This window comes from Meles meles, chromosome 1 (assembly GCF_922984935.1).
Source record: "Meles meles chromosome 1, mMelMel3.1 paternal haplotype, whole genome shotgun sequence".
In the NCBI taxonomy this organism is placed as follows: domain Eukaryota; kingdom Metazoa; phylum Chordata; class Mammalia; order Carnivora; family Mustelidae; genus Meles; species Meles meles.
The window spans coordinates 205,896,612-205,920,193 of record NC_060066.1 but is presented as its reverse complement, the minus strand read 5'-3'; the positions used below and the strand labels follow the sequence as shown (position 1 = coordinate 205,920,193).

Here is a 23,582-nt window from a genome sequence, read left to right as displayed (position 1 = left end):
GTGGGTGTGGGGTGTGGGACCGCCTTCGCCAGAACTCCGTTCCACCCAGGCCCAGCGACAGAGGTGGAACAGGTGGCCAGGGGTGCTGGACAGCAGGTGAGTGGTGACAGCCGGACCCCCCACAGAGCCCTTCCATCTTCCCCCTTCCCAGCCAGTCTTAGCTCCCAGCAGATGCCTGGAGGCCTGGGCCCTCGAGGGAGTCAGTGTGACTTTGGATGAGGCCTCAGGTCAACTTTTGGTGCCTCATTGTCCCATCGGCAGGGGCAGTGAGGTGGCTCAGAGAATGTCATGAGGACGACGAAGGAGGGCAGCCCCATTTTGATCTGTTTTAAATAAGCTTCTGGGACACGAAGCAGTTGAAAAGGGGGTTCTAGGGCTCAGAGCGTTTCCAACTCCTGGATAGCACCTTCCTCCTTAAGGTCCTTCCCATTCCCGGCAGTCAGCAGCCCCCTCCTTCCTCCTGGGGAAGTCCTGGGGCAGTGTGCTCCAAGCAGTGGTTCAGGCTGGGGAGGGAGCCTGATCAAGACTCCGGCAGCCTGGGGTGCCCCCCTCACGACCTCCATGAGCAGCAGCCCCAGAGCCATCCGGGCCAGGGTGACTGCAGCTTGGTGGGGGGGGCTCGACCCTGCCTGGCCTGCCCCCAGATGGCGCTGGGTCCCGCACTCCTCTGGCCTCAGCAGAGGCTTTAATCAAAAAGAACAATCTGTTTGCCTCTGAATCAGACCCAGATTCCTTTTCCCAGCAAAGTTCCCCAGGCCTCCAGGGACCCAGGCGGCCCATCCCGGCTCCATCTCCTGTCCCAGGGCCCAGGCTCTGCTTCCTCCTCCCCCCTTCTCCTCTGGCTTGGGTCAGGGAGTGCAGGAGGTGGGAGGGAGGCAGAGACTGGAACCAGGGTTGGCAAAGTGGGGACCGGGACTGCCTGCTGGGCCCTGTCTACCAGGCTACCCGGGAGCCTGTGCCCCCCCTCACCCCCCTTCCCCAGGGTGGGGACTGGGACCCCACTGCGGAGGGCTTAAGGTCCACCCAGGCCGTGATAGCAGGTCAGGACAGCAAGCTGAGATGACCTGCTCCGCTGGGCATCTGAGACCTCCAGGCAGGGTCACCCCCTAAAAAAGCCCACTGACCACCAGCGCGCTTCTGTCGATGCCGTCTTTTACCTCGGGCGGAGCCCCAGCGGTAAGCAGCCCCGAGACTCCAGGAGGCGGAGTGCCTGCCCCGGGGTCAGGGAATTGTTAGTGAATGGCCCGTGGAACACGGGTCCACCTGATACCTAGGACCCTGGGAGATCTCAGGCCAGACTCAGGTTTAAGTACCTTTCCCCCACCCCCACCCCCCAACTCCCGATGGCGCAGGTGGGGCCACCAACCCAGGAGACCTAGGGAAGGAGGAGGGGAAGGACTGCGCAGGGCGCACAAAGGCCCCCGGGGGTGGGCAGCCCGGGAGGCCTCCCACCCCAGGCCCAGGCCCAGGGGACGAGAGGAATGGTCCAGGGAACAAAGGGCCGGCGACGGGGGCGGCGCGGGGTGCGGCCGGGCAGGTGGGGGGGGCAGGTAGGGGCCGCTTCCGCCGGCGGGAATCCCGGGCCCCCTCCCCCTAAGCTTCACCTTTTATGGTAAGGCGGCCGGGGCGGCGGGGCGGAGGGAGCCGAGGGGGCGGGGAGGGCGGAGGGGGCGGGAGGCGCCGCGCCGCTCGGGGCTCAGCTCGCTCGGGCGTCGGACCGGAGCCGCTGGGGGCGCGGGCGGCGCAGGTAAGCCGGGCGCGGGGCGGGGGGCGCGGGGCGAGCGGGGCGGCCGTCCTTTCGTCCTAGCCCCGGCCACACACAGGTGACAGCGCGGGCGGCCCCGGGCCGGAGCCCCTCCCCGCCCCCCCGCCGGGACCCCAATTCCGGCGCTCCTGCAGGGGGTCCGCGGGACGGCGGGGGTGCCGCCTTGGGTCCCGGCCCCCGGTCTCTGTCCCCGGAGCGGGGGAAGGGCTGGTGTCCCTGCCCCGGAGCGGGGCGCCGGGGGAAGAGGTGGGCAGGGCGGAAGCTCCCGCACAAAGAGGACAGCGTCCCGCACATGGATCGAATTAAAGTCCCTGGCGGCGCCCCACAGTGACCCGGCCAGCCGCTCGGCTGGGCTGCTTGCGGGAGGGCGCCGGGTTTCCGGAGCTCCAGGGAGCTCCGGGCCCCTTCACCCAGCCCGGGACAGGCGAGGGGAAGGAGGGGCCCCAGGGCCGCCCCTCTCTGGGCCTTAAATCCTGGTCGGGGGTTGGGAAGGGGTGTGCCGTGGGGCATCTTGGCGGGGATCCTCCCCAGCCCTGCTCTGGGGACCCCGGGAAGAGCCCGGGCAGCTTCCAGATTCCTGTTCTTAATGTCGGAAGCCAAGTGGAGTCCTCCCAGGCGCCCCCCCCCCCCCCGCCCCCACCAAGCCAGCTTGACCCCTGGGGGCTCCTCCCCATCAGGGGCTGCATAACTTCTCTTGGGACCTACCTAGTACCAAGATCTGGAGCGCTCTCTCTCCTTGAATTCTCTGAGCCAACCACCTTTCAGGACAGACTTTTTAATTCTCACTTTAGGGAAAAACTGAGGCCCAGAGAGGGCCAGTAACCTGCCGTGGGTCACCCAGCAGGAAAGAGGTGGGGCTGGGTGTGACTGCAGTTCCCTGTGTTTCCTTGGCTTCCTTGAGGTGGGGGAGAGGGAAAGGGAACCCCTACCCAAGGCTGCAGGGCCCTCTGCTGGGTGTGGGCATGGCCTCCCTCCCACCTCCAGCAAAGTGTCATTCTGAACCAAGCATAGATTGCTTTGTCCAAGTATTAGAGAACAAAGCTTACAGGTGGTTCCAGAAGTTTTTGGAGGGGGTTAGAAGGAGTAGGAAGGAAGGGAAAGAGGGGAGGGCACTACCTGGAGGATCACCAGCTCAGCCAGCCTGTCCCCTGCCCTGGGCTGCAGCCTAAAGCTGGGTGGCTGGCTGGCTGGCTGGATCTCAGCCTCCTTCCTTCCTCTTGACAGGAAATGACTTTCTTTCCCTTTGTTCCCACTTTCTCTGCTTACCCAACTGGATCTCAGATTCCCCCTCTGCAGGAGGAAGGATGGGGGTGGAGGGTCCCCTGGGTGCGGCTAGCCAGTAGCCCCTCAGGGAGCTTTCTCCCACATACCCCCCTCTGGGGTGACCTGGGGGCAGTGGGACCTGAAGGAGGCTGAGGCTCTCTCTCCTAGCAGCCCTGGGCCTGACAGGCTTTGAAAATCCCCAGGGGCTGGGGGGGGGGGCTTCCCCTGGGGCCTGAAGTCCCTGAAGGAACCGCAGGGAGGGATGGGGGGGGCGTGAAGCTGGCCAGCTGTGAACATCTGGCGTCAGAGCTAGGACATTTGCCTTGGATGTTTTCCGAGAAACCCACAGATCTGACTTCCCGGAGGGGTGGGCTGGGGTGGGGTAGGGGTCAGAGCAGGGTCGGAGGGAGGTGGAGGGGGCATTCACAGCAGTCTCTGGGGATGAGCCCAGAATGCACTGGCCACAAGAAAATCTATCTGGATTGGCCCTTTCTGAGATGAGAACAGCCCCGAGGATTTGGAGGCCCCCGTACCATCCAGGGAAGGAAAAGTGTGACATCTCAGGTTCAAGGACACTGCCCCCCTCCGGGACTCGGGTCAGATGATGCTCAGTTAGAATTCTGAGTCTGCAAGGCTGCTAAGATGACCTGGAAAAGTCCCTTAACCTCTCGGGGCGTCCCATGGAACCACCTGTAAAGTGGGGACGTCAGAGGCTGTGTTTGCAAACGAGGTGTGTTGAGAGGCTCAGGAAGCGCGAGCCACCGTGCCTGGCACAGAGCAGGCCCTTGGTCAGTCGGTGCCCTTGCTGTCCTTTCTTGGATGTGAATCTCTGAAAGCTGCTGATGAAAACAGACTCTCAATCTGGTAACAAAGTGTCAAGCCAAAGGGTCAAACCATACAGTTTTGGATGACGTCTGACCAGGGCGGCCGAAATGAGCAAGCATATATACTCCCAAACATCCCTTACTGAACAAGAAGCAAAAGGAAAGGACTTGGAAAAGAACTTTTAAAGCTTTCTTCAGACGTTGATTTATTTATTTCTTTCTTTCTTTCTTTCTTTCTTTCTTTCTTTCTCTCTTTCTTTCTTTCTTTCTTTTTAAAGATTTTATTTATTTATTTGACAGAGATCACAAGTAGGCAGAGGGGCAGGCAGAGAGGGGGAAGCAGGCTCCCCACCGAGCAGAGAGCCTGATGCGGGGCTCGATCCCAGGACCCTGGGATCACAATGCAAGTGGAAGGCAGACAACGAATGACCAAGCTCCCCAGGTGCCTGCACCTGACCCCATGTCTTGAGTATCATTCACTGGATCCCTATTTATTCTCTCCACACGCCTTTGGAGCCACATCCAGGTGGCTCAGCTGGAGAGTGGGTAAGAAAGAAGGGAGACCCAGCTTAGAGACCCAGCTTAGAGACCCGGCTCAGACTGGGCATCAGCCCTGGGAGCATAGGTAGGACCTTTGACTGAATGTGGTTGACTTACCTTCCCCTGAGACCTGAGGGGCCCCACCTCAGCCTTGGCCTTGGAGGCAGCTGTTTGGGGTCACCACCTGGGGGATGGAAAATGGGCTCCTTGACATCAGGAATGCTGCCCGGCTTCCAGATCCGTGCTCTGATGCCCACGTTGGACTGGGGTCACAAAGATTACAGGCACAGCTGAAGTCACATGCAATCACTTGGGGAGGTGGGGGCAGACGTGGTGACAGGGCACCGACATGTCCCGTGATGGGCTGTCATCACCCCGAGGAAGCAGACGCTGCTCCTGGGAGGGGGTCAGGAACCACGGGAGGCTTCGTGGAAGAGCTGGGCCTCTAAGAAAAAATGGACATTCACCCTGTGGGGGGCAGGGGAGGAAAAACAAGGAGTGGAAACTCTCCAAGGCTGGTAAGAGAAAAAGCTGGGAAAGGGGCAGAGGTCCAGGGAGGTCAAAAAAGAAATCGAAGGGCACCAGCTTGGCTCAATTGGAAGAGTGTGCGACTCTTAATCTCAGGGCCGTGGGTTCAAGTCTCATGCTGGCCATAGAGATTCCTTCAAAGTAAAATCTTTTTAAAAAAACTTTTAGGGGCACCTGGGTGGCTCAGTGGGTTAAGCCTCTGTCTGGGGCTCGGGTCATGGTCTCGGGGTCCTGGGATCGAGCCTCACATTGGGCTCTCTGCTCAGCAGGGAGCCGGCTTCCCTTTCTCTCTCTCTGCCTGCCTCCCTGCCTACTTCTGATCCCTGTCTGTCAAATAAATAAATAAAATCTTTAAAAAAAAAAAAAAGAAAAGAAAAGAAAGAGCGTGGGCCTGGATTCAAATCCCGGCTCTGCTGCTGTGTGACCCTGAACAAGGGACTTTACCTCTCTGAGCCTTGGTTTCCGTGTCTGCTGGGATAGTCCTAGCACCTCTCCCCCGGCGGCCGGGAGGACTTGGAAGTGAGTGGGCAGCAAGTGCTTAGGATGGTGCGCAGTAGGTTTTGACCCACTGTAGCTCGGATTGAACTGTCCTCTCCGCCTCCGGGAACCCAGCCCTGATGCTCTGACAGGTTGCGCTGTTTCCCTTTCACAGCAGAGCTGGCCTGGACCCGCGGGGACTTTGACCCTCTGGGGAGAATTGGATCTCAGGTGAGGGAGGTAACTGGGGTGTGGCGGGGGGGGGGGGCGGGGGGGGCGCGGACCAGAGGAGCTGCTCCTTCCTCACGCTTCTAGGAAGAGGAAAATTAATCATTTGTGAGGTGAGCAGGGCAGGGCTGCCCTTTGCTTTCCCCGGTGCTCAGGTTGGGGGGAGGGACAGTCAGGACTGTTGGGTCCCCTCCCTGTGGCCTGAGTCACCTGGTGGACACCTGTCCTCCCCCGCAGGACATCCCCAGCCCCTTCTTTGTCTCCGCTGGGGCCTGGGTGGGGCGCAGGGGAGTGGGCGCTCCTGTCTATTAGGAGAAGGGAGGCTCCGGGCCGGGGATGTCTGTCTGTCTGTCTGTCTAGGTGGAACACAGCCCTGGGTCTGAAGCCCTGCCCCAGCCTGAGCCACACTCTGTCCCCAGCCCCACCAGGAACCGAGACAATGGCCTCGAAGCCGGAGAAGAGGGTCGCCTCGTCTGTCTTTATCACGCTGGCCCCCCCGCGGCGAAACACGGCCGTGGCCGAGGAAGTGAAGCGGGCAGCTTGTGAGGCCCGGCCGGGCCGCCCCTGGGAAGCCCCTGCTCCGGGGAAGGCACCCGGGGCTGACTCAGCAGGGAGGCCCAGCCCCTGGACCCCCCCTGCCAGGGCGGCAGCCACCAGGCCAGCGGTGTCCCCTCAACTCTCCAACGGAGGTAAGAAGGTGAGGGGACCGGGCAGAAGGCTGTGTCAGAGGCCGCACAGAGGCGGGGAGGAAGGGACTGGCTCTGAGCTCATCCGGGCGTCCATTCATTCCTCGAACACCTACTGCGTGCGGGGCAGACTCAAGCCCACCCGCGCGGGTTTGAACCCTGGCTCTTCCGCTTGGCTGTGGGAGGTTGGCAAGCCACGTACCCTCTCTGTTCCTCCATTTCCTAATCTATAAAACAGGCATCACGATAGTACCTTCCTCAGAGATTAGGGGAATTAATACATATGTTTGGGCCTGTGCCTGTCACGCGGAAAGTGTGAAATAATGTGTTACCCGCTGTGACTCTTCTGGGCCAGACACTTGGGACATGAGAGGAAAGACAAGTCTTTCAGCCTACATGAAACTTAAATTTTAGCGGGGAGACAGATGACCACAATACATAGTGTTGGGGAGACACAAGGGCTCTACGGGAGCAAAACACAGAGAAGAGGTGGGAGGTACCAATTTTTTTTTTTTTTAAAGATTTTATTTATTTGAGAGAGAAACTGCAAGAGAGAGAAAGCATGAGCAGAGGGTGTAGAGGGAGAAGCAAACTCCCAACTGAGCAGGACTCGATCCCAGGATCCTGGGATCATGACCTGAGCCAGAGGCAGACGCTTAACTGACTGAGCCACCCAGGCGCCCCAGGAAGTACCACTCTTTCTGGGGAAGTCAGGATGGCTTCTCCCAGCAGGTGACATTTCAGCTCAGCTAAGACCTGAATGACAGGATAGAGCTGGCCAATGGGGACAGCAAGTGCAAAGGCCCTGAGGCAGGAATGAATCGGGCACATTGAAGGACCTCAAAGGTGGTTTTATCCTCTCTCGAACTCTACCATTCACTTGCTGTGTGGTCTTAGGCAAGCTGTTGGTTTGCTTGGTTTCCTCCTCTGGAAGGTAGAAATTTGGTCACGTATGTGATGCTTCTGTCGCAGAACAGAGGTACTTCATACAAGGCTGTTCCTTTGCCTTGTGCTCAGCTCTGCTGCCATGACAACAAAGAGCCTTGGAGACTCCACTCCATGGAGTCTTAGCTGTTGGTTGGGTAGAAACAAGGAAGAAGGACAGCCCAGGGGCCTGGGGCAGGGGGATGACTCTCCTTATAGGACACCAGGTGGAATAAGGAAGCACAGAGACAACAAAGATGAGCCCCTGGAGTTCCCCCGGGTGCCGAGTCAGGTGTTCTGCTGTCCCCAAGCAAGGTTAGGGTAGCCCCATGCATCCGTCACCACAGAAACACCCTAAAGACCAATAGGACCTTCCAGTTCCAGGGGCCAGAAAAGGGCAGGACACGTAGACACTCATGTAACATGCCTCTTCAGATGACACCACCTTGTAAACTGATCTCTCCTTCCTAACCACTCATCCCAGGAACACGGCCTCCTCCAGGAGCTTCCATATAGAACCAAGACCCCGATGACCAGAATTCACACAGCAGGATGTGTGATCCAGTGGGAAAAAATGACTTCCCTTTTGGGTAGGAGAGGGAGACCAGAATATATAGTGCAGACGCCCCATTGCCAACATTTCCAGGATGTTTTCATGGGTTGCTGGAGTACCAGAAGGTCTTGGGAGTGTGGTAACAAAAGTGGACCTTCCCTGGGGGGGGGGGGGCACCTCGCCGTGGCTGGTCAGCTGGTCTGCCATTTTGTTTGCCAGTGGGGCGCACGGGCAGAGCTCAGGGAATCTTGGGGTTCAGTCTCGCCTGAGTGAGACAAGTTCTAGGCGAGCATCTTGGTCAGGAGTCTGGTCTGACCACAGCACAAAGCGGGCCCTGGGGCCATGCCAGCTGCAGGCGGTCATCTGACACCCCAGCCGTGCTTGTCTTAGGAATCCACACACGGGTTTTGGGGTTTGTTTGTTTTTTTTGCCCTTTCATCCTGAGAGAGGTCCCCACCTTTCCCTCCCTCTATCCTCACTCCCTTCTAGAAGCTTACATGCACAAAGCCTCACCGACTCCCATTCAGAAGTCAGTTTTTCTCTTGGCTTCTCTGGAAATCTGCGCTTCCTCCTCCTGCTCCTGGCCAGGGGATCCTGGTTCAGCTGGGGCCCCTCTGCACCCCTGCCCGCGGGCCTCCAGCTGCTGCTGCCCGGCTTGAATTCCTGTCCAGGCCCGGACCCACGACAGGTCCCAGGAGAGGCCTGGGGGCTCCGGCTGCCTTTCCTCGATCCGGTTCCTGACTCACTTTAAGCTCCTCTGGAGCAAGGTTCTGACACCGGCCTCGGGAGGGGGCTTGTTCAAACACAGCCGGCTGGCCGGGCCCCACCCTGCTTCATCACCCACACTGATTCAGCAGTGCGGTGGGGAGAATTTGCATTTTCTTACGCATTTCCAGATAATACCGATGCTCTGGTCTGGGGACCCCCGGTCCGTGAGCTGTTGTTCTAGCCCAAAGGCCTTAAGCAACTGAAGCTTGGGGAGCAGAAGAGAAGTTTTCCAAGTGTGGTCTTTGAACCAGCAGCGGCGTCTTCACCTGGGAACTTTTCAAAAATGTCAGTTCCCAGGTGCTTCCCCCAAGCCCGCTGAGTCAGGCGCTCGGGGGGTGGGGCCCACCGTCGGCACCAGAGGATTCTGTGGCTTACTCATGGCTCTAGAATAATCCTCACATCTGTACCGGCTCTCAGTCCCTGGGAGAAAGGGGAGGGGGCTCATTATCTTCGTCGAATGGATGACAAACCTCTAAGCCCAGAGAGGTGCGCCAGTGAATCAGCAGCGAATGGGACCAGAGCCCGAGTCTTGGGGTTGGGGGGGCTGGGCCTGGGTACTTGCTGTCTGCTTTCCATGGGTGTCTAAGGCGGTCCTACCTTGTGAGGCCTGGCCTACCTTGTGCCGCAGAGATAGGAGGGGAGCCGAGGGCCGATTCAGACCGGACTCCCCATCCTTTCTCCCCAGGATACTCTTTTTTTTCTAAAGATTTTATTTATTTGGCAGAGAGAGACACAGCAAGGGAGGGGACACAAGCAGGAGGAGTGAGAGAGGGAGAAGCAGGCTCCCCCGAGCTGGGAACTGGATCCCAGGACCTTGGGATCATTGACCTGAGCCCAAGACAGATGCTTAAGGACTGAGCCATCCAGGCGCCCCTCCCCGGGGCACTATTAACAGCTCTGTCCCTGCACGTGACAGCCATCAGGCTTTTCAAGGCTGGCTTCCCTCCTGACCCCCAGTCACCTCCTCTGGGGGAGCTGGGCAGTGCCTCGTTGGAACAGGGGTGGGAGTTGCGGCATCTGGGGAGCTGTTCCTGGACAGAGCAGAGCCTGGGGCTGTGGCCAGAGCTGGGCTATCCTTGGCCCTCCTCCTCCCTTGGTCCTCCTTGGAGCCCCGGATCCAGGCTCCTCCCCTTCTGTGAACCTTTGTAGACTGCAGCTTTCCCAGAAGCATTAAGCTCTTCTGGGGCGCCCGGAGAGGCCTGAGTCTCGGGTGGCTCAGGTCAGGATCCCGGGGTCCTGGAATCAGCCCCGCATCCCCTCTCTGCAGAGCGGGGAGTCTACATCTCCCTCTTCCCCTGCCTGCTGCTCCCCACTGCTTGGGCATGCACGCTCTCTCTCTCTCAAATAAATAAAATCCTTTAAAAAAAAAAAAAAGTTAAGCTCTCCTGCACTAACCATGAAAATAATGTCATGCCGGGAGGTTTTTCTTATGTATGTACGTGTGTTTGCTGTTGGGTGGTTCTTTTTTTTTTTTCTTTTAAGATTTTATTTATTTATTTGACATACAGAGATCACAAGTAGGCAGAGAAGCAGGCAGAGAGAGAGGAGGAAGCAGGCTCCCTGCTAAGCAGAGAGCCCGATGCGGGACTCGATCCCAGGATCCTGGGATCATGACCTGACCTGAGCCAAAGGCAGAGGCTTTAACCCACTGAGCCACCCAGGCACCCCGGGTGTTTTTTGTTTTTTGTTTTTTAATTTAGTTTTCTTTTTTTTTTTTTTTCCCCGAGAGAGGGAGAGCATGTATGTGAGTGGCAGAGGGGAAGGGGCAGAGAGGGAGAATCTTAAGCAGGCTTCGTGCTGAGCCAAACCTGGGGCTCCATCCCAGGACTCTGAGAACATGGTTCTGAGCCAAAATCAAGAGACGCTTAATGACTGAGCCACCCAGATGCCGCGGGTGGTTCTTTTAAAAAAAAACAAACAAACATTTATTATTTATTACTTTTTTAAAGAATTTTATTTGTTTATTTGAGAGAGAGCGCACGTGCACAAGCTTGAGGTGGCGGAGGGAGAGAGAAAAAAGGAGAAGCAGCTCCCTACTGAGCAGGGAGCTCCATGTGGGGCTCAACGCCAGGACCCTGAGATCATGACCCGAGCCAAAATCAAGAGTCAATCGCTTAACCGACTGAGCCACCCAGACACCCTGGGTGGCTCTTTTTTAAAATTTTTATTATTTATTACTTTTTAAAAAGATTTTATTTATTTATTACATCAGAGAGAGAAAAAGCACAAACAGGGGGATCTGTTTGCAGAGGGAGAGTAAGCAGAGGGAGAAGCAGACTCTCCTGTAAGCAGGGAGTCTGATATGGGGCCCAATCCCAGGACTCTGGGACCATGACCAGAGCCAAAGGCAGATGCTTAACTGACTGAGTCACCCAGGCGTCCCTAAAGTCTCTTAATTCCAGGGAAGTTTCCCCTTTCTTTTTCTGTCACGCGCCATTGACTTTTGCAGACAGCAGGGTCAGTTTCTGTGGAATGTCCCTGGTTTTTCCCTTTGCTCCCATGGTGCCCCATTCAACTCACCCCCTCTCCCAAATTTATCATGAGTGGAGTTAATTCTGGAAACCTGATGAGATTGGGTTTGGTTCTTGCTTATGTTTGGGGTTTGTTCTGGTCAGAATATTTCATGGGTGTACCCTCTCCTGCCTACAACCTAACACGAGCCTGAAGACCCCTGGTATCTGCCTGGGGTTGATCCGTGGATTCAGGTGGTGACAGCCTGACCCCTCTTCTAGAAAGTTCTCCATCCGCCTTTCAACTGATGCTTTCAACACTCGATAGGCATTGCCTGGATCAGTTATTTAGCCCAGGTGGTGGCTCCCACACTTCGGTGGCATATCGTCACTGGGAGGGTTTCTCCTGCTGTCAGTGGCTGCACACCCCCCCCCCGCCCCCCGCCCCCGCGCCCCCCCCCTCCCCCCCCCCCGCGCACATTCTGATTCTCCAGATCTGGGGCAGACTCAGACGGTGTGTTCCTAGACATACTTCCAGGCACTGTGGCTGCTGAGCCAGGAACCACGCTTTGAGAGCCGCAGCCTTAAGGGCTGAGTTTGCTTGTACTTCAACAAGGACCTTCTAGCAAGGATTTGGGGCCCTCGCGTGTCCAGGTAGGGAGCTGTCAGGGAAGGTTCTGACAGCTTCTGTTTTCTGAGCCCACAACACGTGCCATCTCCCGTGCCAAGTCCTTCCTGTCCTCACGACAGCCCGGAAAGATTGATACCCATGTTTCCGCTGAGTAAACAGACCCAGAGAGGTTAAGTGTCTTGCCTAAGGACACACAGCAAGTCAGCGGCAGAGCCAGAGATGGAACCCAGGTCTGGGGGGCCCTGGACCTGAGCTCTTGGCCCCCATGCTCTATGGCCTTCTGGGTAAGTGCACACCTTTTCTGTCCACCTGCAGAGACTCAGACCAACCCTCTCTCTCCTTTTGGTTGCAGGATGTTCTCTCCCTCCTCCTCCCTCCGAAGGTGAGGACGCACTCCCCGACCTGGACCTCCTCCCACCTCCACCGCCCTCCCCTGACGAGCAGCTCCCTGCCTCCATGGGAGCATCACTCATTACAGACTTAGAGCAGCTGCACCTGCCCCCGCCCCCGCCCCCACCCCAGGTATGGGTCCCCCCACGCCCGTGGAGCCCCAGGTTCCCCAGGGAGGGAGAGGGGGATGGAGAGTCTGCGCCTTTTGGGGATTTAATCTTTTTTTTTTTTTTAATAAAGATTTATTTATTTGACAGATAGAGATTACAAGTAGGCAGAGAGGCAGGCAGAGAGAGAGAGAGAAGGAAGCAGGCTCCCAGCCAAGCAGAGAGCCCGATGCGGGGCTCGATCCCAGGACCCTGGGATCATGACCTGAGCTGAAGGCAGAGGCTTTAACCCGCTGAGCCACCCAGGTGCCCCCTTGGGGATTTAATCTTGGAGGTTGCTCCTGCCTGAGGGTTGTCCCTCTTCGAAACTTTCAAGCTGGTAAAAGCTGATCCTGCTTTTCAAGGTCCCCGAAGGACGGATGCCATACCCTTTTCCCCCTCAGTTACCCCCTTTCAGCTCTGAGAACATCATTTTAATCCCCTGCCCTTCATAGAGGCCATCATAGAAACGGGCAGGATTCCAGGCCAGGGAAGAACGATTCCAGAAGGTTCTTCAGAAGTGAACGGAAATAGCTTTGGGCCCCAGGCACGGCCGTCAACCTTCCTGCGGAGCGACGTTCGGTCGCTTGCCTCTGTGCCTCAGTTTCCTCCTCTGTAGAACGGGGCTAATTGTGCTTGGTGCCATCAGAGAAGGAGCAGAGCTGAGAGGGCTGTGTGGGGTCCCCACTGGGTGACAACTCCCCTGCCCTCCCCCTGTCGCCCCACAGTCCCTGACAGAGGCGCCTCCGCCCCAGCCCCGGCCCGGTCTCGCCAGGCCTGCGGAGGACGAGCTGCCGCCTCCCCCAGAAGAAACAGTCGGCTTCCAGGAGAGGGAGGCGTCCACAGGTACGGGCTCAGGGCTGGAGGACTTGTGGGTGGTCCCCAGGGGCCCTCACTGGACACGCAGGAGCTTCCAAGCGGGAACTAGGAGGTCGAGGCCCCCGGCGTCTGTCCCGCTCATGGCTCAGCCATGCGCCTCATTCCTGTACATCCGTTTTATGTTTATTACTTTAATCTTTGTCCTTTGTAACTGCAATCCATTTTTATGCTATTTTTTTTTGTATTTTTAGATTTTATTTATTTGAGGGAGAGAGGGGAGGGGAGGGGCAGAGGGCAAGAATCTCAAGCAGACTCCTCCCCGAGTGCCGAGCCTGATGCAGGGCTCAGTCTCACGACCCCGAGATCATGGTCTGAGCCTAAGTCAGGAGCTGGACGCTCCACTGACCGCGCCCCCCAGGTGCTCTGAATTGAAACCCATTTAAATATCGATCAGCAAAATGTGCTATAATAACAATATGCCTCGGATTTTTTCACTGTTTAATTTTTTTTTAAGATTTTATTTGTCAGAGAGAGAGAGGGATCACAAGTAGGCAGAGAGGCAGGCAGAGAGAGAGAGAGAAGCAGGCTCCCTGCTGAGCAGAGAGCCCCATGCGGGACTTGATCCCAGGACCCTGAGATCATGACCTGAGTGGAAGGCAGAGGCTTAACCCACTGAACCACAGGTGCCCCTCACTGTTTAATTTTTTGAACACATAGTGTTCTCACATAGACAAAATAAAAAGAACAGAAAGGCATACAGTGCAAAGTCTCCCCTTTGAATCATCTGTGTGTCTCCCACTCTCCTGCCAGATGGGCAGCCTCTGTTAACATCTCGCGTATCCTTCCAGGGACATCTGATGCAAATGAAAGTGGTGTCTGGGCCCCCGCCCCGCCCACCAGCCCATTTTCCCACAAACTGGAGCGAACTCTCAGCTGTTCTGTACTTTGCTTTCTTTCCTTCAAACACCTTAGAGCTCACTCCGCACCCAAACATAACGGGGCTCCTTTTTCACAGCTGTATAGTATTCCTCCTGGGGCCCTGCTATATGTGTGTAGACAGCTGCCTGTGGACGGGCACTTAGGTGGTTTCTTGCCCTAACAAGTAAGGCTGAGACGAACCGTCTTTCACGTGGGTCATTTTGCCTGCGTGCGAGTTTGTGAGAGAAATTTCTAGAAGAGGAAATACTATGGCCAACGGGTACATGCGTTTATAACTTTAATCTTTTTGCCATATTGGCCTTTGGGGTCCTCCCGATCTGCACCGCCCCCACCCCTAGCAGTGTCTGAGGGCATGACCCCCTGCAGCCTCCCAGGCCCGTGTCTTAGCCATTAACTTAGCAGCTGCTAAGTGCTTACCAGACACCAAAACCCTTCTCTACTCTACGGTTATGATATAATTCTCTGGCTTCTAGTCTTATGGTTTCAATTGTCACACTTAGATCTTTGATACATTTGGAATTATCTGGGCATAAAGGTGTCACCATGGAACCTCCTTTAAATTTTTACAGATGGTAACCCATGCGTCCCTATGCTGTGTCCTTTGATTTAGGCTTTTTTTTTTTTTTTTCAAAGAATTTACTTTTAAGTAATTTCTACAGCCAACAGGGGGCTCAAACCCACAACCCCGAGATCAAGAGTCACACACTCCAATGACTGAGCCAGGCAGGCGCCGGTGCCCTATTTAGGCTTTCAGGGACTTTTCACATTCCTTTTTTTTTTTTTTTTTTTTTTAAGATTTATTTATTTGACAGAGAGAAATCACAAGAGAGGCAGGCAGAGAGAGAGGAAGGGAAGCAGGCCCTCCGCCGAGCAGAGAGCCCGATGGGGGACTCGATCCCAGGACCCCGAGACCACCACCCAAGCCGAAGGCAGCGGCCCAACCCACTGAGCCACCCAGGCGCCCTCACATTCCTTTTTATTGCTCCTGAAATGAGGCCACACTCCCAACCCCCTGGCGCTCGAGGCAGAGACCTAGCGCTCTAGGCTTGTCCTGGGCGGTGCCTGGGTGCGGTTCTCCCAGGCGGTTCTCCCAGGCAGGGTGACTGACAACCGGTGTCTCCTCTGCCCCAGATGTCTGTGCCTTCTGCCACAAGGCCGTGTCCCCCCGAGAACTGGCCGTGGAAGCCATGAAGAGGCAGTACCACGCCCGTTGCTTCACGTGCCGCACCTGCCGCCGCCAGCTGGCCGGGCAGAGCTTCTACCAGAAGGACGGGCGGCCTCTCTGCGAACCCTGCTACCAGGTAAACCCCCCCACACACACGGGTGGCCTCCAGGCACCAGGCACCATGCTGGGCCCTTGGAAGGTGTCCCGTTATTTCGTTCCCCACAGTAATCCTGGGAGGCAGGCCCAGGGACCCATTTCACAGATGAGGACCTTGAGGCTCAGCGAGGGGAAGGAGCTCAGCCAAGGTGTATTAGTTTTCTGTGGCTGCTGTGGTAAATATCCACAAACTTGATGACTTCACACAGCACCCATCTATCCTCCTACGGTTCCGGAGGTCGGAGGTCCGTGGGCAGGTCTGCACCCCCGCCGGAGGCTCTAGGGGAGAATCTGTTTCCTGACCTTTTCCAGCTTCTGTAGCTGCATCCCTTGTGCCCCTTGGTTCCTTCGTCCACCTTCAAAGTCAGCACAGTGGCGTCTTGCTTCGGTGTCCTACTTCCTCCTCTCTGTCAGTTCTCCCGCTGCCTCCCTCTTACGGGGACACTGGGGATGGCACTTCGAGCCCACCCAGGATCCTGTCCCCATGTCAAGACGCTGAACTCAATCATATCTGCAGGCCCTTTGGCCATTAAAGGTAGTCACGGGTTCCAGGGATTAGGACCTGCGTGTCCTGGGGGCATGGACGCAGCCTGTCCCACCCGTCACACTCTGGAAGGTGGTGGAAGGTGGTGGAGCTGGGCTTCTCCCCCACTCCTGCCTGGTTCTGGAGCCGGTGCTCTTGCCTCTCTCGCCTGAAGCCGCAGGTTCGAGTGCACAGAGGAACCTGTGTCACCTCTGAGTACCAGAGGCCACCTGGGAGAGCTGGTCTGGATGCCACGATGTTAGAATTGCCAGCCTTCTGATGGCGTGTGGTGCGCAGCCCACTCAGACGTGTCCCCTGGCTGTGCGCGGACCTCCCCTTGGTCTCATGAGTCGGTAGCACCTGGGGGTCTGTGTTTTAAGTCTCTCGGGTGATTCTGATACACACACTGCAGTTTGAAAACGACTGGTTCCAAGTGTTAGAATATTTGGAGGACTAGCTAGTAAATTCCGGACAATCTGGTGACCGTCTCAAGACATCTCCAAAGTCAGGAGGCACCATGGGGGCAGCAAGGAGCCAGGCCGTCCGCACCCCATCCCTCTGCCCCCATCAGATGACAGGGGGAGATAGCCTTATCCTCTTCCCTCTGCTTACAGCCAGGCATGGGTGAGCCACTGAGGGGAAACGGGGCAGGGGTGCGCCGACAGCTGGAAGCAGCAGGACGAAGATTCTAGGCAGTGTTCTAGGGAGGGAAGGGCTGCTCCCAGGACAAGGAGAGGGGGGTTCCCACCAAGTGGGAGCGGAGACCAACACACCCACCTGTCGGGATGAAATCAAGTTAAGTGAACAGGGGCCCAGCCAGGAAGGGAGGGGACCGGTCTAGAAGAGAAGGTGGACAGGCTGGAAGGTCTTTGCTCTGCCTCAGTAATCTCTCTCTCTTTCTCTCCCCCCACCTTCTCCCACCTTCCCATTCCCCTTTCTCCCTCCCCTCATCCTCCTCATTCCAGAAGGGATTTGAGGAGCTTATAAGAATGCACAAATACCTATAGTAAACGGTGTTGTACACTGAAAAATTTGCTAAGAGTATAGATCTCATGTTAAGTGTTCTTACCATAATGAAATTTCAGAGAGAGATCAATCAGAAGAGAGGAAAATCAAAGTAGAAAGGGAGATGAGACCAGAAGGGAACTTAGTACCCCAAAATATATGAATAAAAGACCCCGGTGGTCATTCCTTAGAGTGGGACACAGAATTTGACTCTGAGCTTCCCAGTGGCCAAATGGAAAAGGGAAAGAGTTTTGAAATGTATTGTCTATAAGATCAAAAGCACACCAGTTCTTCCAGGAATTCCGTTTCCTGACTGTGAGGTTTAAGAGAAATTTCCCCTGTGGGCCCTAGTGGACACTGGGCAGAAGCAGGTCCTAGTAACAAAAAATGCAGTAATAGCTCCTTGGCAGAATTCCTCACTGTAGGCCCAGGACAGAATGCGAAGCTCGACTCACTTTAACCAATGGTAGAGGTTTTGGGGCGGTAGTTACAGGCCGATTGCATGAGCGGGAGCCCTTCTCTATAGCCCTATGCTTCCAGGCCCCTGTGCTTCCAGGACCTTGCTGCTTGGAGTGGGCACAGCTATGGGATGGTTCTGAGGCAGTGTCCCTCTGTCCCAGGACACCCTGGAGAAGTGTGGCAAGTGTGGCGAGGTGGTCCAGGAGCACATCATCAGAGCCCTGGGCCGGGCCTTCCATCCTGCCTGTTTCACGTGCGTCACCTGTGCCCGGTGCATCGGGGACGAGAGCTTTGCCCTGGACAACCAGGATGAGGTGTACTGCCTGGACGACTTCTATAGGTATGAGAGGGGGTCTGCGTGCTGGGTGGGACTTGGCCAGATAGAGGAGCCTGGCCCAAGCTCTAGGGGCTGGAGCAGAGCATTCCTGCAATCTCTGGGCTCACAGAAACCTGTCTGCCTGGTCCACACACCCTATATTTGACCACACACCTGCTTCTAGCTGAAGCCCCACGTACCTGCACTGTGCCAGGCACTTCACGTGAGTTAGGCCCTTTAATCCCCAAGCCTGGCCTGTCAGGCAAGTACTATTAAGCATTCTCTTTTACCAAATGTGGAAACTGAGGCAGGCAGCAGACAAACCTCTGGTAGGTATGGAAGTTCCGATTCAAACCCTGAGGCCGCAGAGGCTCCCCTTGTAGCTAGAGCCTTGTGAAGTCATAGCCTAGGACACCTGTCAGGCTAAGTCCCTCTACTGGGGTTGTGCACTGCCCAAGGGGAGAGAAAGCTGCGTCTGTTCAACAGACAGGGAAAAAGAAGCAGCGTTGACCCACAATACCAGATAAACGAAAGGAGGGGGTCAGCCCCACTGAATCCACATGAGATTTCTTGCCTTTCTAAAATTCAAAAGTTCCCCGGTCACTTCCTTGCCTCGAGCTAATTATACCCTGGGAAGCTGGGTCTGATTACACCGGTCTCTCCATCCGCTCCTGCCAGGAAGAAAGAGGCTTTGTGGCTGTGGCTGCAGGTGCGGTCACATGGCAACGCGTCCAAAATAGCTCGGGGAGGCAAACTAGCGCCGCCCGGGCTCCCACAGCTAATTTCTGCGGTCCTGGCCAGAGCGCCTCAAGCGCGGGTTCCCGTCCCTCTAGGAAATTCGCCCCTGTGTGCAGCATCTGTGAGAACCCCATCATCCCTCGGGACGGGAAGGATGCCTTCAAAATCGAGTGCATGGGGAGGAACTTCCATGAAAACTGCTACAGGTGTGAGGTGAGTGGGGAGCTCAGGAGTCAGGATCGCGCTGCCGGTGGCCCCTGCTGCTCCCAACGCAGCCCTGCCGAGAGCCCACGGGATGCCAGCGCTGCGCTGGGCGCCGGGACACGGGGAAGAGTCAGGCTGGGGGCTCAGCTGCCAAGTGCTCACCGCCCAGGAGCAGAGACAGATAAGAAAGGAGATCATTAGAAGCAGTCTATTAATCAGAGCTCCGAGTGAATGAAAAAAACCAAGCTTAGGGGGCGCCCGGATGGTTCAGTGGGTTAAAGCCGCTGCCTTCCGCTCAGGTCATGATCCCAGGGTCCTGGAATCGAGACCCGCATCGGGCTCTCTGCTCAGCGGGGAGCCTGCTTCCTCCTCTCTGTCTGCCTCTCCGCCTACCTGTGATCTCTGTCTGTCAAATGAATAAATAAAATCCTTTAAAAAAAAAAAAAAAGGAAAAAAGAAACTGGTCCAGTCTCAAGAAGGCCTCTGATTGGCCCAGCTTGGGTCACATGACCCAATCATTCTGAGCCAATCACTGGCGGGGGGGAGGGCTGTGATGGACAAGCCCTCAGGCCAGGGAAGGAGGTCCCCAGGAGACAGAGGAGGAATTGCTACAAGCCTCGGGAAGCAGAAAGGGATGCCGATGCTGCAGGGTGGAGGGAAGCTGAGATCCGAAAGCTGAAAGCTGCCCAGCACAGGGCCCCAACCCCGATCCCCCCACCCTGCTCAGCAGCTTCTCTTGCTTCAAAGCTCTGCTGTCACCGTCTTGAAATTCTTCCTCTTTGGACAAGGGGCGCTACTTTGCCCTTTGCCCTCGGCTCTGCAATGATGTAGTCAGTCCTTCTAGGGAGACTCCGAGCCCTTCCCTGCCTCTTCCTCTGTCACCCCCATGTTGCTGATGTGTCTTCTCTGCTGATGGTGACAAAGATAGCAATCGTTTTTTTGTTTTGTTTTGTTTTGTTTTTTGGTTTTTTAAAGATTTTTATTTATTTGATAGAGACGCAGGGAGAGAGAGAACACAAGCAGGGGAAGTGGGAGAGGGAGAAGCAGGCTTCCCGCTGAGCAGGACCCTGATGCGGGGCTCGATCCCAGGACCCCGGGATCATGACCTGAGCCGAAGGCAGACACTTAACGACTGAACCACCCAGGTGCCCCAAGGTAGCAACTTTTATGGGTGCCACCCAAGTGGGGTGTCCCAGAGGACATCTCTTAGCCAGCCAGTGAGTAACTCCAAACATTTACCTTACTTTGCCGTATTTAAACAGATGCATGAAGCCAAGAGGCTGTTAGCGCTCAAGTGACAAGGAGGTTTGGTGGAGAAGTTGATGCATTGCTCCGTGTTAACGCTGTGCGTTGGTTGTGGTTCAAGGTCCAGCTGATAATACATCTTGCGAGAACAATAATGTCATTTAAGTGCTATTATCACCATCCTCGCCCTCATTAGGCCCGGTAGCGATTAGCTTTTCCCTGAGCCTGGCTGGTGAGCAAACAAACCCTCTCTGTGTGCCCGTGGTCGGCGTGGCGAAGGCGGCGGTAAGCATCACCCAGGCTGCTGCTCTAAGTCCGGGCTCTGGCTCTAGCAGTTACATTTTAGAGGGGAAGGCTTGAACCACCGTGGCCCGGAACTGATCGGGGGTGTGCTGTTTCCTCAGGCAGAGAAATGGGCTTCAAGGTGCCATCTCAGATGAGGAACAATGGGGGAGAAAAACTGAGCCTGAGAAAAGTGACTCCAACTCTGGTCAGTCAGCCCAGTTCTAGCCAGCTCGGGGCCACCCCACAGCTCCCTTGCAGACTGTGACTCCGTCATAGATGAGGGGTTTTCTCCCTTGATTCTAATTTAGGAGAAGTCACATGTGCCCTTTTGGGACCTGAGGTTTGGCACTTGATACTGCGGAATGCCGAGCAAGTAGCCTTTAGGAAGAGTTCGGATCCTGTCCCCTTGCGCGACTTGAGGTGCAGTTGCAGGGAATAGACACACGAGGGCGCCCTTCTCTGGCTGTGGGGGGTTAGGATGGCAGCTGGGACCCCAAAGTTGTCTCTGTGGGGACCAGCCGCTCTGGCCTGAGCCATGCAGCTTCCAGAGGTTGCCAGCTGAGCCCTGATCCAGGTCTCCGGACATTTAATCGTTCCCATTGTTGCACTCCAGCGTGTGTCCAGGGGAGGCCCCCAGGGAGGTGCGGGCTGTGGCAAAACGGTTAAGTGGGCAAAGTTCAGGCCCCGAATCCCCAACCTCCTTGGTCCGAAATCCTTTGGTGATTTGAAAAATTGGAGGTTTGTGCCAGTGTTGACGCTGTGCAGACAGGGGAGCAAAAAGAAGACTCCTGGGCTCAGGCTAGAGACTTGTCCTGTCCCAGTCTGGGACCAGCTGCACGGCCTGGGGTGAGCCCGTCGTTCCCCAGACCTCAGTTTCCCCCAGCTGTGAAGTGACGGGATGGGACTCGATTCAGTAATTCATGCAGCAGACGGTTATCGTGGGCTCGTGGTGTACCAGAGTCTGGCCTAGGCGGGATCTAGCAGGAAATGGGGTCACTGCCTCCCAGAGCTTGCGTTCCAAAAGGGCTGCTGCTGGGTGGTCACTAAGGCCCTTCTAGCTCTTCCCGCGATCCCTCAGTGTCCGTGACCCTCAGTGTCCTCAGTTCTCCCCTTGGCTGACTCCGCCCTCATCGCTCACACCTCCGTGTGGATGGACGCCCCCATGGGCCTCGTCTTCCCTGCCCAAGCTCGGGCCCAGGTGTGTCGGGAGGATGGAAATGAGAGGCCACGCTCCCTACCCCCCCGGAGTACATTCGTCAGTTAATTTCATCAGCAAATGTGGGGGGGAGGGTCCGCCCCGCGCAGGCTCCGTGCCGCTTGCTCGGGCCAGGGGTCCATCCGCTCGTGCCTTGTTTCCCGCAGGACTGCAGCATCCTCCTGTCTGTGGAGCCCACGGACCAAGGCTGCTACCCGCTGAACAACCGCCTCTTCTGTAAGCCGTGCCACGTGAAGCGGAGCGCCGCGGGGTGCTGCTGAGGGCACCCGCCAGGGCGGGGGGTGGGGGGCTCTCCTGACTCAGTTTGCCTTTCTGACCCACGCTTGCATCTGAGCCGGGACAGGGACCGGCCTGCGGCTCTGCCCGCCACATTGGGGACATGGGGGCTGAGCCGCCCCAGGCCGAGCCAGCCCCCTCCCCGCTCAGAGGTGGGCGGTTGGCAGACGGTGCTTCTCAGACTTTCCACTCCTCCTCTAGCCTCTGGGCTCTGGAAGGCTTCCATAGTCCGGGGCTCCCATCTCCGAGGCTCTCGCCCCTCTCAAGCACTGGCCTTGACCCCCACTTCCATGGGTGAGTTGGCATGAGTTCTCTAGAGGACACACCGTGTCCCTAGCAATGACACTTTAGCTGTCCCCATAGAGGATACTAAGACCAGCCCTGGCTTGCAGGACTGAGCTGTTTGGGTAAACCTCCAGGGTCCCTTAAAAAGCCCCACTCCCCTTTTTTAAACAAATTTGAGATTTAAACGGTGAGAAACATTCTTTGGACTTGGGGCGAGGTAGGGATCTTGGTAGGAAAAATCTCATAAATGTACAAGAATGTGGCCTAGCGGTGGCAGCCTTGGACGTCTCACCTGGAGGACATGTCATGCTGACGTGGGGTATGAACCTGAACAGCAGGGGCGGGCGGAGAGGGTGGTATATGCTGACATACCAGGGACGCCGGCCACCCCACTGCCCTGCCTTCGGGTGCGCCTCCCGGTGACACAGTGATTCGCCATTAAGTGCCGGTTGTATGCTGGGGACCAGGGTCCAGAAGCTCTGAGTGTCCCTCCAACAGCCTTGACCGGGGCTGTGTACACAACCCCCCACGCATGCGCACACTCTTCCGGGACAGGACTGGGCTGTCCCTTCTGCCTCCCTGTTTATCCCCCCCTGTGTCCCACTCGGACCCTCCAATCGAGGCTACCCTGTGACCACTGCTTCCACAAGGCTGTACCTAGAAGATTCTTCTTTTAAGGAAAATCACTTTTGTTGCTTCGTAACTTCTGAGACATCTCATAGGGTATGAACAAATGAACTTTCCTCCTTGGAGTGGTCTGGGTGCACCACGCTCTCCTCTGGGGAAGCCCTGGGCTCCGAGTACCGGGAGGGTCTCCTTCTGGAGCCCCTTAGGGGCCTCAGAACTGAGCCCAGCTTCCGGCTCTAAGCTTGGAGAGTGAGTCCCAATCTCCGGGCGTTCACGTACCACCTGCACAATTCTCGTCGTAACCGAGGACCTCCTGTTCTCTTCTTCCTTAATATTTTCTTTGACTCAACATATTTTTTTATTTTACTTATTTCGAACTTTATTCTTATGCTAAGCAATATATCCTGCCGTCACATCTTATGTGCTAGTTATGTTTTTTCCTATTACACGTGAAAATAAACGCATATCTATTCGAAGTCCGTCTGTGTTCCAACTAAGCTCTCCTCTAGGGAAATGCCTGCCTTCGGCAGTAGCTGGGGAAATGTTGGTTGGGTGTCTGCTCACTGGGGCACGAGTGTCCAGGAAGTGCCTGTACCTCGTTCCCCCAAACTGGGGCTCAGCTCAGCAGATGGAGGGAATCGTGTACATCCCCCTGCCCAGTGACGAAGACTTGCCTGCAGCAGCCGACCCCCAGACATGCTGGTGCACCGTTCCCAGACACAGGCCACCAGCAGCAAGAGTGGCTGCAGGGTGCCCAGAGCAGGGCCTCTGTTTCGGGGGGCCCTCCCGGGCTGGCCGATCCTTTCACAGAGTCAACATCTGCCCTCGGGTTGTGCTGTCTGCGCACGAACAGAACGGCACCCTCTACCCTCGCACGGACAGCCTGGCTCAATTGGCGAGCGTAGCTCTGGAGAGAAGGGTGCGTGGAGCAGTGGCCTCGGGGGTGCTCAGTGGTGTCCACTCTTCACAGTGTGGACAAGTGATCAGTCCTGAGCCTTGATTTTCCTCATTGGTAACATGGGAACATGGGAACCCTATGCTATTGCAGAGGGTTGCTGTGACCGGAAAAAAAGTATCAGGCTGGTGAGGGTTCACTCCTAGGGGTGGCCGGCAGCTCTTAGCATGCGTCGCTGGCCCTGTGATGCCCGTCA

The 23,582-nt window shown here is 56.5% G+C and overlaps 1 protein-coding gene across 4 annotated transcripts; it reads left to right on the top strand.

The window, feature by feature from the left end:
• Positions 1–21: 21 nt before the first annotated feature.
• Positions 22–22,907, top strand: FBLIM1 (filamin binding LIM protein 1). Of its 4 annotated transcripts, none has more exons than XM_046010485.1 (9): positions 22–96; positions 5,573–5,628; positions 6,045–6,314; positions 11,990–12,159; positions 12,902–13,019; positions 15,063–15,232; positions 17,401–17,579; positions 18,389–18,506; positions 21,390–22,907. In XM_046010485.1, the coding sequence occupies exons 3-9, from the start codon at positions 6,065–6,067 to the stop codon at positions 21,501–21,503; spliced, it is 1,119 nt and encodes a 372-aa protein (XP_045866441.1). In that variant the 5' UTR covers positions 22–96; positions 5,573–5,628; positions 6,045–6,064; the 3' UTR covers positions 21,504–22,907. The 4 variants fall into 4 exon arrangements, with proteins under 4 accessions (XP_045866441.1, XP_045866440.1, XP_045866442.1 ...); XM_046010484.1 differs by lacking the exon at positions 22–96 and adding an exon at positions 1,653–1,747; XM_046010486.1 differs by lacking the exon at positions 22–96 and adding an exon at positions 1,676–1,747 and having other exon boundaries at positions 5,576–5,628.
• Positions 22,908–23,582: the final 675 nt, after the last annotated feature.